Genomic DNA, 13553 nt, shown 5'->3' on the forward strand with positions numbered 1-13553 from the left:
TTCCCTGATTTCTGGTTACTCTCACTGCTTCAAAAGACCCTCCCACCAACCAATGCCAGACTCCTCCCCAGCTGGAGTCTTCGTCCCTTTCCAGGCCTTCCGCCAGGTCCCTGCCAATCCTCAGCCACCCTCACCCCAGATCCCCACCAGAGATTTGCCTCTGTCCCTTCATCTTGTAGGACCCTGCCTCCTAGAGATCCCCCATCACCACCACCACTGCCATCACGACCCATCATGCTGCAGGCCAGACTCTGATTTGGAGTCTTCGATGAGAAACCCACCTCTCCCCCACCCCAGCCCAGTCACTCCAGAAAGTGACAAGGAGCCCACAGGCCTGGGTTCCTGTGCTGCTTCTGCCAGCCACTTTGCACTGTGACCTCAGGTAACTGGCTCTCGCCTTCTGAGCCTGTTGCCTGCCCCGCAAAATGGGGTGATGGCTTGAGTCCCTCAGAGGGTTAGTCGAGATGATAGGGGCAAAGCCCGACCCATAGGATGCACTCCACACATGTCCGCTGCTGTTGTGAGTGTGGATATGATCCTCAACCCAGGGCTGTCATTGGTTGTTATGGGAGCTTGCAGACCCACTCCCTGCTCGGAGCCTCAGTTTCTTCACCTCTAAATGGGGTTGATGGTAGCACCTCCCTGTTAGGGATGTTATAAGGAGCCAAAGAGATTATGTGAGCGAGACGCACAGGGCCAGGCCTATTGTAGCTGCTATTATTATTATTATTGTTGTTGTTATGACTTTGATTTTTTAGAGAAGCGTAAGTTCAAATCTAGTTTCTGTCCGTCCCTAGCTGTGTGACCTCAGGCAGGTTACCTCACCTCTCTGAGCCTCAGTTTCCTCATCCGTAAAACAGGGCTTGTACGAGCACTTCCTCCTCCTCTTATTGTTCAGATTTGTGCATCATGGGGACTTCGGGAAGGCTAATTCTCCCGTCTCCTCCCAGCTCCAGTCTGTAAGACCTGCTTGTCAGTCCTGGCAGAGGGTCACCTCTCTCCGTCTGGAATCTGAGGTCATAGCCCCCTCCTCTGCCACCTGGTTACCGTGATGACAGCCATGTGGGGTCATGCTCCCCCACCCCAAGTTCCAGGCCCCCCACCACCCAGCCTCTCTGGAGGTTCCCTAGCAACAGACCCGGTGTTGGGGCACCAGCCGGCGGGAGGGAGCCAGGCCAGCTGGTGGTGCCGGCCAATTTTAGCTCCCACCCCCGGCCCCTGAGGGCCTTGTCACCCACTGCCCCAGCTGCCCCTTGCAGGGGTCCCTCAGCCACGCTGCCTTCAGTGGGGTGCCAGCCCAGCCCCAGTTGGCTCCCCTAGTACCACCTGCTGGGGATTCTTCTCCAAGCCCTTATCTGGGTGAGAATCAGAGGTCTTATCTGCTAGGATCTCCAACTCCCTTCCTGCCCTCCCCGCGAAGGAGGCCTGGGGTTGTGAGTAGCCCGGTGGGGGATGTGGGAAAGAGCTGGGGGCTCAGGAGTCAGCAGACCTGGGTTCGAATCCTAGGCACTCTGCTCCACCTGTCCTGTGACCTTGGGCAAGGTACTTAACCCTGCCCTCAGCCTTAGGGTCCCCATGTGGAGAGTGCGGATCATAATTGCACCCACTGTGGAAGTCAGGTGAAGGCGTGGTAGCAGCAGTCATGTGGTTAGGGCTCCAGCAGTGGCGGCTGGCTTTCTGCCCCTTGTGGGGAGCATTACCTTTCTGCTTCTTATGAATGAACTGTGTGACCTTGACAAGGCACCGTCTCGCTGCAAGCCTCAGTTTCACCTCTGGAATATGGGGATACAGGTGCCGCCCTCATTGGGCTGCTGTAGGAATTAAATGCAGATGAGGTGCTTTAATGCCCAGGATTTGGCCAATAGTAAAGCCTACTTAATAAAAATGACAGGAGTGTGAGACAGTGTCGCACGGCAGCGGTGAAGACGTCAACTCTGGGGTAAACTGTCTGGGTTCAGGTCCCATCTCTGAGCCTCAGTTTCCCTACCTATAAAATGGGAATGATGGTGCCTTAATGGCCAGTGCTCATTAAATGGTGAGCCTCATCACTGTTAAGTGGCCCGGCAGATCCCTGCAAGGAGCAGCCCGGCTCCTCCTCTTCGTTGCCTACCTGGCCTTCTGTCTTCCTCAGCTCCCTGTGTCCTCCTGTGTCCCACCCCCAGCCTTGGGAAGGGCGCAGGGACAGCCCAGGGTCTGAGCAGAGCCGTCTTGGCCAGGGCCTCTGTCACACACACCTTGGGCCCCAGCGCTAAAAGGGAGGCACAGTCCCTGGGGCTCACAATCAGGACAGGAGAGCCAGGAGCAGGCAGGTGACCTGCGGGGGAGAGAGGCCCAGGAGGGACAGGATGGCAGGAACGCAACGTCGGGGACAGATCGTGGTGTATGTAGCGTGGGAGTCAGCGGGTGAGGGCGGCGATGGAGCAGCAGGGCGGTGCCGCCCCACGCCCACCCCAGCAAGGAAGCAACAAAGTTTCCCACAGAAGGAAGGTTAACAATGTGGGGCTACAGTGTCAGGGCAAAATGAAAGACGGTTGGTTACAGTGTTTGGAGTAGAATTTGGGGCAATAAGGATCAAAAGAAAGCATTGCAGGCAGTTGACTGGAAGTCAGGTGTTGAAATATGGGCTTGCCATAGAATTGGGGGCTGGATGGGGACAGTGATGGATAAAATGGAATGCTGGGAGCAGTGAGGGTTGGGCTAGAGGGTTGAGTCCAGACTGAGTTGGCGTTGATTGGGGTTGAGGGCTGCAGCGTTAGAATACAATATCTTGGAGCTGATGGAGGCTCTAGTAATTAGAAAAGGAAGTTGGGGGAGTGGGTAAACTGATTGCAGGGAGGGGTGAAGAAGAGACCTGATACCTGGGGTCCCAGGTGCTGCAGAGTTGGGGGAGCCTCAGCATCTTTGTTCTTGGAGGTGTCTTTTCACAGAGAAATATGGGGGACCCAAAGCCTTCTCTCTGGCGTGGGTTTGAAAAGCGCCACGAGGGGACCAGTGGCCGTGGCTGGAGTTAACCGCCCCAGCACACAGGTGGATTGGATGGGCGCTGCCCACCTCTCATGCTCCATCTCCCCCGCCCAGCATGGCACCCTGGGCATTGGCCGCTCCTCGGACAAGGGACCGTCCTGGTCCAGCCGCTCCCTGGGTGCCCGCTGCCGAAACTCCATCGCCTCCTGTCCTGAAGAGCAGCCCCATGTAGGCAACTACCGCCTGCTGAGGACCATTGGGAAGGGCAACTTTGCCAAAGTCAAGCTGGCCCGGCACATCCTTACCGGCCGGGAGGTGAGTGAGGGGAGAGGGCGGGGCTCGGGGCAGAATCCTGCAGCCCTGGCACTTGGTGGGAGGTAGGGAGAGGTCGGGCTTGGCCCTCACTTTGCTTTGTGACCACATGTAAATCTCTCACTCTCACAATAGAACATCTCACATTTTCCCAGAACAACTCAAGTAGGAAAAGGGAGCCAATTTCAGGCATCCCTGAAATTGTTGGGCTGTCTCAGATCACAGGCAAGCCATGTGTAGTGTTTCTAAGGAGTCATATGGTTTTTGTATCTAAACCTAGGCCACCTCCCTGTTTTAATGGTGGACTTTGGTCCCACCAAATCTCCCAGTGATCTTGATTGAGAACACAAGAGGTTTATTCATGTCTACACAGTCTCACTCTCCCCGCTTCACCTTCCAGGATGGGTATATGTACTGAGTATGGCAACATTATTGCAGAAAGGGAGAGAACGCATCCAGCTCACACTTAATGGGAAGAAAAAGACGGTGGGTGGGTTTATGACTCCTCTGCACCTCTTTCAATTTTAGAGAAAGTAACTGGAGCAATTCATCCTGCCCTCACGCTGTCTGTGCCATACATACAAAAGTCACCAGGCCCCAATGGTTTTATGGGCAAATTGTACCAAACATTTCATTTTTATGCTAATATCTCCAGAGACTAAAGAAAGAGGTTCCAGTGCCAGAAAAATTTTATGTGCTCTTTGGTGACAACAAAACCAGATAAGGCATAAAATTGTGGGCCCGTCTTACATGTGAATATAGGTACAAAAATCTTAAACAAAATATTAGCAAAAAGAATCTGACAGATCAATTAAAGAAAGCTGTGTGGTGACAAAGCTGGGTTTATCCGAGGAATGCACAGTTCCTTTCAAATTGACAATTTATTCGTGTACTTCGCCACATTCACAGGTTCAAGGGCAGAAACGATATGATCATCTCGATACTAGCATAAAAAGTGCTTGACAAGATTAAAAACTCATTTGTGAAAGTATGAAGAAAGCTAAGGGACCCTCTTCCCCCACAAAGAGCACATTGTTTCTCTCATGTGGTCTTGAACGTGATTCCAGGGTTTTCTAAAGGAACAGAGCCTCCTGAGGGAAGAGCTCTGTAATCCAGTGGATCTGGGGTGATTGGGGGGGTGACCCCAAAACCCTTTGGGAAAACTAAAGACCTAAGCTGGATTACGGCTCTTGAAGTGCTGTACCGCAGTGTGAAATTCAAAATAGAAACTTCACTAAACTTCAGGATAAGTACAAAGAGGATTCAGTAACGTTCTGATTTTTCCCCCATGATGACTACCTCAAAGCTCTTTCAAAGCTTTCTACAGATTTTAAGTGTTTAAGAGGTTGACTGTCAGGCTGCATAAGTTCAAGTCCCAGCCCACAAACTTACCAGCCAAGTAACCTTGGCCAAGTGACTGAACAGCTCTGTGTCTCGGTTTCCCCATTTGTAAAATGAGGATCATCTCATAGGGTTGTCATGAGGATCAAGAGAGTTCTCATTTGTAAAGCGCGTAGACCAGGGCCTGGCCCATGTGACTGCTCAGTAGATGTGAGGTCTGGTTATTATTTCTTGTTCCACAGTTTGTGCCTTCAAAACAAAGATGCTGATGGGTGAGTGGTCTGAGATGCCCTCCCAGAGGGGCCCCCTCAAGGTCTCAGTCACCCTCACACTCACTCACACAGGCCCTTGGAGCCGCCCCACCCAGGCCCCATGGTGGTATAGGGGATATATTTCCCTGCAGAAGTAAGGGTAGCACTGGACATGGTAAGAACAGCATGTGCAAAGGTCATGAGGCTCAGAGCCCACCTCCACTAAGAATGGCCCAGGCTGAGAGCTGTCTCTGAAAAGGGACAAAGGAAGGATATCCTAGGGTGATCTGGGTTGGGGGAACCTTTCCCAGCTCGAGGGCCTGTGGTACCTAGACCTTTCCCCCCTTTCTTCCGTCTCTAGGTCGCCATCAAGATCATCGATAAAACCCAGCTGAACCCCAGCAGCCTGCAGAAGGTGAGGCCCAGGGAGAGGGAGCAGGGCAGGGGCAAGGTTGGGAAGAGGGTCCTCGAAACGGCCCACCCTCATCTTTCTCTTTCTTCCTTTCTTCCAGCTGTTCCGAGAAGTCCGTATCATGAAGGGCCTAAACCACCCCAACATCGGTGAGGAGGGGAAGGGAGTGGGCTCGGTGGATACCAACCAGGGCACTTGGGAAAAGAGAGTCGGGGGAGGAGAGAACTGGCCGTTATAGTAATTAGAAAGGCCTGTTTTTTCGTAGCAGTATCCCTGCTCCCTGGCTGTGTGACCTTGGGTGAGTCACTCACCCTCTCTGAGCCTCAGTTTCCTCCTCTGGAGCGGGGGCTGATAAGAGGGCTTACTTCAAGGTCATTGCGAGGATTGGGTAAGGTCATGCGTGCAAAGCACTTAGTTGGGAGCTAAGCTGTGGGAGCTGGTCTGATTATTGTCATCAGTAGCATCCGTTGTCATTGTCGTCATGACCAGGCAGAAGTGGAGAAAGTGGGGTCTTTACAAAAGAAGCAGGATTTAGCCTGGCCTGAATGTGGCTGTAGCATTTATTCATCCATTTGTTTATATATACTCAGCGAATACTTACTGAGTGGGCTGCTTATGTGCCAGACTCTGGGGCACAGCGGTAAAGAAAACAGGTAGAAACCCCTGGCCTCATAGAGCTGACATTCTTGTGAGGAAGCGGAGAAGGTGGTAAAGTGGGGCCAGGGAGTTTGGAAAATCTTGCCATCAGTAGGGAGCCATCGAATGTTCTTGAGTAAGGGGTGTTATGGTCAGCACGTGCGCAGTTACGAAGTGCTGGTGGAGGGTGAGGGGTCTCTTCTCTTGTAACTCCCCGCCCCCATCCCCCGGCCATTGCAGTGAAGCTCTTCGAGGTGATCGAGACAGAGAAGACGCTGTACCTGGTGATGGAATATGCAAGTGCTGGTGAGGCTCCTCCCCTCCCCGCCCTGCTCTCTGCGCCCCCCATGCCCCGCCCTGACCCCGCTCGGCCTCTGCCCTGCAGGAGAAGTGTTTGACTACCTCGTGTCACACGGCCGCATGAAGGAGAAGGAAGCTCGAGCCAAGTTCCGACAGGTTGGGGTCACAGCTGCGGGTGGGGCTGGGAGGGGAGCCCCAGTCCCTGGGGACGAGGGTCTGATTGCTGGGTGTGGGTCTGGGCTGTCCAAGGACCTGGGGGCGTGGCTTAAGGCAGGGTGGGGGTGAAGGTGGAGAGCTGGGTGGCTGTGGGCGTGCAGATGCCCGGGTGTGAGGTTTCCTAGGTGGAGGGATGCAGGTACCCAGGTGGGCGGGCAAGAGGGTCAGGCATGAAAGTGCCCAGGTGTGCCAGTGTCAGATGTGTGGGTATGAAGGTGTGCCCCGTATATAAGAGTGTGCCTAGGAGGGCACACAGGTGCCAGGGTGCTGAGGTGTGTGAGTGTAGGTGCCCAGGTATATAGGTGTGTAGCTGTGTGGGTAAAAGTGCATATGGCAGCTGGGGTGTATGGGTGAGGGGGGCCCAAGTGTGGGTATCTTAAGTTTGTGAGTAAGAGGGCGTGTGGTGTCAGATGTGTGGCAGTGAGGGTGCCCAGATGGGTAAGAGGGCGTTCAGGTGTGAGGGTTTGTTTGGTGGGTGAGGAGATCTGAGCGAGGGTGTTGGTCCGGGACTGTCCAGCTGCTGGATGCAGCTGTACTGGGTGCGCGGGGCTTAAGCCCTGGTATGTTGGGCCACGTGTCTGTCTATAGCTGTGCGATGTTCTCATGCGTGTTTCTTGACGTGAACGTCAGGAGGGGCCCGTCCTGTTTTCTTGGTGCTGATGTCCTTGCTGGGAGGGTGTCCCGATGTCTGGGTACCAGGATGTCCGGGTGTCCGGGTGGAGGTGTGTGTCTGTGCAGGTCCCACATCACTTCCTGCTGTGGCCGAATTGGGGGGTGGGGAGGGGCACCAGCATCACAGCCTGTGCTTGGGGAGGCCCGGCGTCCAGAGCTCAGTTGAGGGGCGGGTTCATGGGGTCTCTGAGGGAGGCCGAGGGGTTTGGGAGCCATAAGTAACTGACCTCCCCTCCTCTCCTCTCCCCTCCCCTCCAGATCGTGTCGGCTGTGCACTACTGTCACCAGAAAAACATTGTACACAGGGACCTGAAGGTGAGCCTCCCAGCTCAGCCCACAGACCCCTGCTTGTCCCCAGGACCGCCCCCCCATCCCCTGGGGTGCCCTGTACCCTCCACCGTGTTCGCCTTCCTTTTGTCTTCGTGCTCCTCCCTCAGCATCCAGAGCCCCTTGACCTTTTCCCAAGCTTTTGTGGCAAAAACAAGGCCAGCTGATGGGGGAGCAGGTGGGGGATGGGGACAGGAGGAGTGAACAAAGGGAAAAGAAACAAAGTGTCCCCGGAACAGCCTCAGACTGTTACATGCATCCCGGACAAGGTCACTGGAATGCAATAAAGACTTAGTCACTCCCCGAGCCTCCGGGAGACTGCAGAATATTCAGGAAACTTCAAGAATTGAGATCTTAGAGCCCCAGAGTCACACAGCCTCCAGGGTCTTAGAATCACAGCATCTTCGAACTTGAGAAGGACCTTTGGGAGGGCTAGTGCCCCTCAGGGAAGGGACTTAGCAGGGCCTCCCCCTGCCCTACCCCCACTGCCTGGCCGAGCTGAGCAGGGGCAGCTCCTTGTCCCAGGGCCCCTGCTCCACAGCCCCACCCAGAGAGAACCTCCTGTCTCAGGACTTCCCGTCCTAGACCAGCGAGAGAAACGTTTGTCTGGTGCGAATCAAGCTGTCTGTTGTCTTCACCGTGATTTCTTGAGCATCTACTGTGTCCCAGGCCCTGGTCTAAGTACTTAAGGAAGTGCTTCTCAAGGTTTCTGTAGCAAAGGACCAGGTTTGTTTGAGTATTTGCAATGCCCAGTCCACTGTGGACAGGTACTTTGGTAAAGTATAATAAAAATGAAAGGAAAAGAAAGATGTGCAAAATACAAGCCCGATTTTTAAAATGGTTATTGATAGATTCAAAAAACATAAAATTCCATTGTCAAATTGCTGTAGACGTTTTGAAGCACTTCCTCTCTCTGTACTGCCCTGATGCCCCCACACGACCCCCTGAGGAGGCACCTTGGAGGCTTTGGAGTTTGTCCTGCAGCGGCCGGGGGGTGGGGGGTGGGGAAATCCATGGTGAACAACCTGGAGGAGGCACGCTCCCTGGTGGAAGGTCCTGGAAGTGGCTGAAAGGGGATTTGGGGATACAGTCTTCAGGGGGACCAACCACGGGGACCAACCCAGAAGTGAGGTTGGGGCTGAACTGCGGAGCCTCAAATGCCACGAGGGGGAGTGTCACCACTGAGCAAGACAGAGATGCCAGTAGATTGAGGTTTGGGGAAGATCCCTCTGAAGTGTGTGTCTGTGTGGGTTCTATCCCTTCGCTGGGCCAGAGGTGGGGAAGGGTGGTACTGAAATACACCAGGAAGTAGGGAGACCGGGAGGAAGCCAGAGATGCTGGGCTAGGGAAGGGCAGTGGTTGGGAGGGGCGAGGCATGGTCAGCAGTCTGAAGGATGGCTTCATGCATCAGTTTGTAGCAAACAACAAGCTGGAAGAGGCGGGATGCCGGCCGCTCCTTCCACGCTCGGGCTGTGGAGATGGCAGGCCTCTCGGATTCCAACTCTGCCGCTTTCATGCTGTGGGCATGAGGTGGCCTCCCTGAGCCTCAGTTCCCTCCCCCATGAAATGGCAAATAACAAACACGTGCCACCAAAAATAGACAAAACCTTATAACGGTACAAAGTATTTCTTGAGTGCTGACTCTGTCCCACGTGCTGTGGTAAGCACTTTCCAGTTAACCCTGCATCTGCCCATGAGGCAGGTGCTATGATGACCCTTCAGTTTACACATCGGAAACTGAGGCACAGAGAGAGCCGGTAATCCACCCAAAGTCACACAGTGAGTGAGCGGTGGAGCTGGGATTTGAAGCTAGGATTCTTCCGGAATCTGTCCTTTAACCCCACTGTATGTAGCCACTCTTAAAAATGATAGTCTAAAAGCCCGGCGCATAGTAGGTGCACAATAAATATTATATAAAATGATTGTTTTCATTTTTGTAAGTCTTGAGCGATCCGTCCTCATTTTTTTTCTGCTGGGTGAACTGAGGCTCTGCGAAGGGCAGGAGGTTGCCTGAGGACTTCCAGCTCTGCAGACCACACGGGATAATAGAGCTAACGTTATATAGCACTTACTCGGCATGAAATAATCGTTTGAGGACTTTTCACGGAATAATTCACTTAATTCTCAAACGTCCCTGTGAGGTGGGGACTATGTTTATCCCCATCTTGTGGATGAGGAAACTAGGCCCAGAGAGGTAAAGTCACTGCCCAAGGTCACACAGAGAATAAGGGACAGGGCCACAGCCAGACCAGGTCAGCTGGCTCTGGCGCCGCACACGTCCACCGTCTGCCCTCTCCTTGCCTCGCAGGCCGAGAACCTCTTGCTGGACGCCGAGGCCAACATCAAGATCGCCGACTTTGGCTTCAGCAATGAGTTCACGCTGGGCTCGAAGCTGGACACGTTCTGCGGGAGCCCCCCGTACGCCGCCCCGGAGCTGTTCCAGGGCAAGAAGTACGACGGGCCGGAGGTGGACATCTGGAGCCTCGGCGTCATCCTATACACCCTCGTCAGCGGCTCCCTGCCCTTCGACGGGCACAACCTCAAGGTGCTGGGCGGGGCTGGCACAGGGGCTGTGACTCCCCCGGGGAGGGTCTCTCTGGCCCTCACGGTCGGGCCCCTAAACACCTCTTCTGCAGAGGGCCGGAGGGGTGGGGCCGAGGTCACAGGGCATGATGGGGGTCAGGTAGGACCCAGGTCCCCGCAGCCTCACGGCCAGCCCAAGTGGACCAGGCTGTGTCGGGGTTCAGGGTGTGGGCTTGGCCGCCAGCAGGCTTGGGTTCAAATCCCGCTCACTCACTCATTCACTCAGTACATAGTTATTGCTTACCGTCCACGGGTCAGGCTCTGTTTTAAGTTTTGCTGACACAGGGTGAACAAAAGAGACAGAAACCCCTGCCTTCATACATGCTGCTCCCCAGGCGATCCTTGAAAACACGCTAAGTGGGAAAAGCTGGTCCCAAAAGACCACCCGCTGTGGGTTCCCCCTCTATGAAATATCCGGAATAGGCAAATCCACAGAGACAGAAGGCAGATCAGTGGTTGCCTAAGACTAGGGAGGAGAGGGGGTTGGGCTACAGAGTTTCTCCTGGGGGTTGATGACCATGTTCTAAAACGGATTCTGGTGATGGTTGCGACAACTCGGTGAATATACTGAAAGCCGTTGAATGGTGCACTTAAACAAACAAACAAAAGACGCTGCTCTCGTGGACCGACATTCTTGCAGCAGAGCCAGGCAGAAAATAAAATAATAAGCAAAATATATAGCGCGCTAGATGCTGGCCCGTTCTGTGGAAGGGGTGGGAAGCGTGGGCTGAGTTGTAGTGTTGGGGTGGATTTTTTTTTTTCTCTTTGAACTTTTTATTCTGAAACATTGCCAGTCAACAGAGAAGTTGTCGGCCTAGAACCGGGGACAGGTGTGTACCTTTCAGGAGATGCTCCGGTTGCCTGCGGCCACGTGTGCCACGTGAGTGTCTATATATGCTCATGGTACCGCTGTCATCACCGTTACTGATGGAACACATGGGAATCAGTTGCAGACACAATGCGCCTTCATCCCTAAAGGCTGCATACAGCAGGGATCTCATGAGACGCGGCCTTTCCCCATCCACGATCACGCTGAGGAAATCCAGCGCTGATGTGTTCCCGGCCTCTAATCCACGGCCCATGCTCGGGTTGCATCGGTCATCCCCAGAATATCCTTGGCCACCGTGTCTTCCGCTCCAACATCCGCTCAGGCGCCTTCATGGCGTTCTGTTGTCCTGTCTCTAGTCTCCTCTCATCTGGAACAGTCCCTCCGCCGTTCTTTGTCTTCCATGGCACTGCAGTGATGAGTTCAGGCCAGTCATCGCGGAAAGAACCTCCCTCAGTCTGGGCTGCACAGTGTGTCCTCACGCTTGGATCCAGGTGGTGCATTTCGGGTGGGAATTCCTCAGCGGGAGTGCTCAGGCTGCTTGATGTGGCCGTGAGGAGCCGTCAGGGGATCAGGGAGGTCATTGCCAAGGACAGGCCAGCAGAACCCTGAGTGATGAGGACGGGGACCCCTTCGTCACAGTGGCATCGGCCAAGCAGCCAACTCCGCCGAGGCTGTCTCCACCTCTGTTCAGTGAGGACCCTAGGGTACCAACCTCACAGCAGCGATTTGAGGACTTGCTGAGATCACAGAATAATCTTTCTGAGCCCCACGCATGAAGCCAAGAGATCTTTCCAAAGGGCCAGACCTGCCTCTCACCTGCCCCAGGCCCTTGTCACCTCCTGTTGTCCCAGTTTCCCCACCAGGCACCCCAAGCCTTGCTTGGTGAAGGAGACATGCAGCTGGGGGCAGATCCCTGCTGTGTCATTTCCTTGCTGAGTGACATTGAACAAGTCCCTTTCTGAACCTCTGTTTCCCCACCTGTAAGATGGGGACAGTTACAGCCAGACTGGGTGTGTGAAGCCCTTCACAGGGACCTGGCATCTGCCCAGGGTGTCACGCTCGGGAGCTGCCCTGGTGGTGGTGTCCGTGGCCTGATGGCTACTTCTCACCATCACGTGACAGAGGCGGCGTGGAGTGGTGGTTACACAGCACAGGCTCCGGGCCTTGACTGCCTGGCTTTGAACCCTGGCCCTGCCATTTCCTGGCTGCACAGTCCCAGAGCAAGTGACTTAACCTCTCTGGGCCTCAGTTTCCTTGTCTGGAAAACAGGGCGTCATAACCCTGCTTCACAGCATCCTTGTGAACACAGATGTCATATGTGTAAAGCACTGAGAACGCTGCCCAGCACCGGGTGAGTGCTCTGAAAGCGATCCTCATTACTATGAAATATTCATGACCCTTCAGGCTGTGATGATCTGCAGGCTCCCCAGGCACAGGCCTCATCCAGCCCTTTTAGGAGAAGGCCCCCGGAGGGAGCTCCCAGCCCAGGCCCTGGCAGAGGGCTCCACCCCAAGAGACCCCTTCCCCCATTCACCCTACCCTCCATTTTCTGTCTACCTCAGTTCTTTATTCAGGATGGAAGGGGCTCTCCCTAGTCTGCCATGCCATGGAGCGTGGAATTTATTTTTTCTTTCATAACCTTGGCAGGGCCCTCCTAAAAGGCCCTTAAAAAAAAAAAAGTCAGCATATAAATCAGTGCTCGTTCTTTGAAACTGCCAGGGCCTCATAGCTTTTTGGAAAGACATGGGGGATGGGGGGCAGGATGCCCCTCTCTCCTCCCCTTTTGTAAACCTAGTATTAAAAAAGCATTTGCGGGTACTTCCCTGGTGGCGCAGTGGTGGGGACTCCGCCTGCCAGTGCAGGGGACGCGGGTTCATGCCCTGGTCCGGGAGGATCCCACATGCCACAGAGCAACTAAGCCCGTGTGCCACAACTACTGAGCCTGCGCTCTAGAGCCTGTGAGCCACAACTGCTGAGCCCACGCGCCACAACTGCTGAGGCCCGCACGCCTAGAGCCCGTGCTCTGCAACAGAGGCCACCGCAATGAGAAGCCCATGCACTGCAACGAAGAGTAGCCCCCACTCGCCGCAACCAGAGAAAGCCCGCCCGCAGCAACGAAGACCCAGTGCAGCCAAAACTTAATTAATTAATTAATTTTAAAAAAACACTTGCGGAATCCCTGGCGGTCCAGTGGTTAGGACTCCGCGCTTTCACTGCGGAGGGTCCAGGTTCGATCCCTGGTGCTGGAACTAAGATCCCACAATCCATGAGGTACGGTCAAAAAAAAAAAAAAAAAAAGGTACTTGCTTTGGACATGACTCGTGCTAGGCATTTACTTCTACAGACTCACTCCTACCCTGGCCTGGGGAGTGAGTGCTGTGATCCCTGTTTACAGATACGGAAACTAAGGCCCCAGAGGCTGACTCACCGACCCACCTCCCCTCTTATCTGGCTTATAGAACTCACCCTCTCTGTAAGATTAACTCAGAGTGAAAAGTTATATCACTTTTTAAAAAAACTTTTTTGAAAACTGCTGCATCTATGACAACGTTCCCGTTTTACAGATTGAAACTGAGGTTGGGAAAAGTGGTGGGGTTTTTCCCACTGCATCAGGGCTGGGACTTGGAGCGCCTATCACTTTTGTCGGGGGATTGGGAGAAAGATGTGTGTGTGTGTGTGTGTGTGTGTGTGTGTGTGTGTGTGTGTGTGT

The 13553-nt window shown here is 54.2% G+C and overlaps 1 protein-coding gene across 3 annotated transcripts in view; it reads left to right on the forward strand.

The window, feature by feature from the left end:
• MARK4 (microtubule affinity regulating kinase 4) overlaps nt 1–13553 on the forward strand; it is a 30343-nt gene that overhangs the window by 1896 nt on the left and 14894 nt on the right. For 2 of the 3 annotated variants that reach the window (XM_029243574.1, XM_029243594.1), the window contains exons 2-8: nt 3079–3279; nt 5230–5283; nt 5381–5429; nt 6157–6222; nt 6302–6372; nt 7363–7419; nt 9740–9976. In XM_029243574.1, coding sequence (XP_029099407.1) covers nt 3079–3279; nt 5230–5283; nt 5381–5429; nt 6157–6222; nt 6302–6372; nt 7363–7419; nt 9740–9976 — 735 coding nt within the window. Of the gene's footprint in view, nt 1–3078; nt 3280–4663; nt 4890–5229; nt 5284–5380; nt 5430–6156; nt 6223–6301; nt 6373–7362; nt 7420–9739; nt 9977–13553 lie in introns of those variants that run through there. The other variant, XM_029243583.1, reaches the window with a different exon arrangement.

This window comes from Monodon monoceros, unplaced genomic scaffold (assembly GCF_005190385.1).
Source record: "Monodon monoceros isolate NGI ecotype Baffin Bay Population unplaced genomic scaffold, NGI_Narwhal_1 Super_Scaffold_10, whole genome shotgun sequence".
Taxonomy (NCBI): Eukaryota; Metazoa; Chordata; class Mammalia; order Artiodactyla; family Monodontidae; genus Monodon; species Monodon monoceros.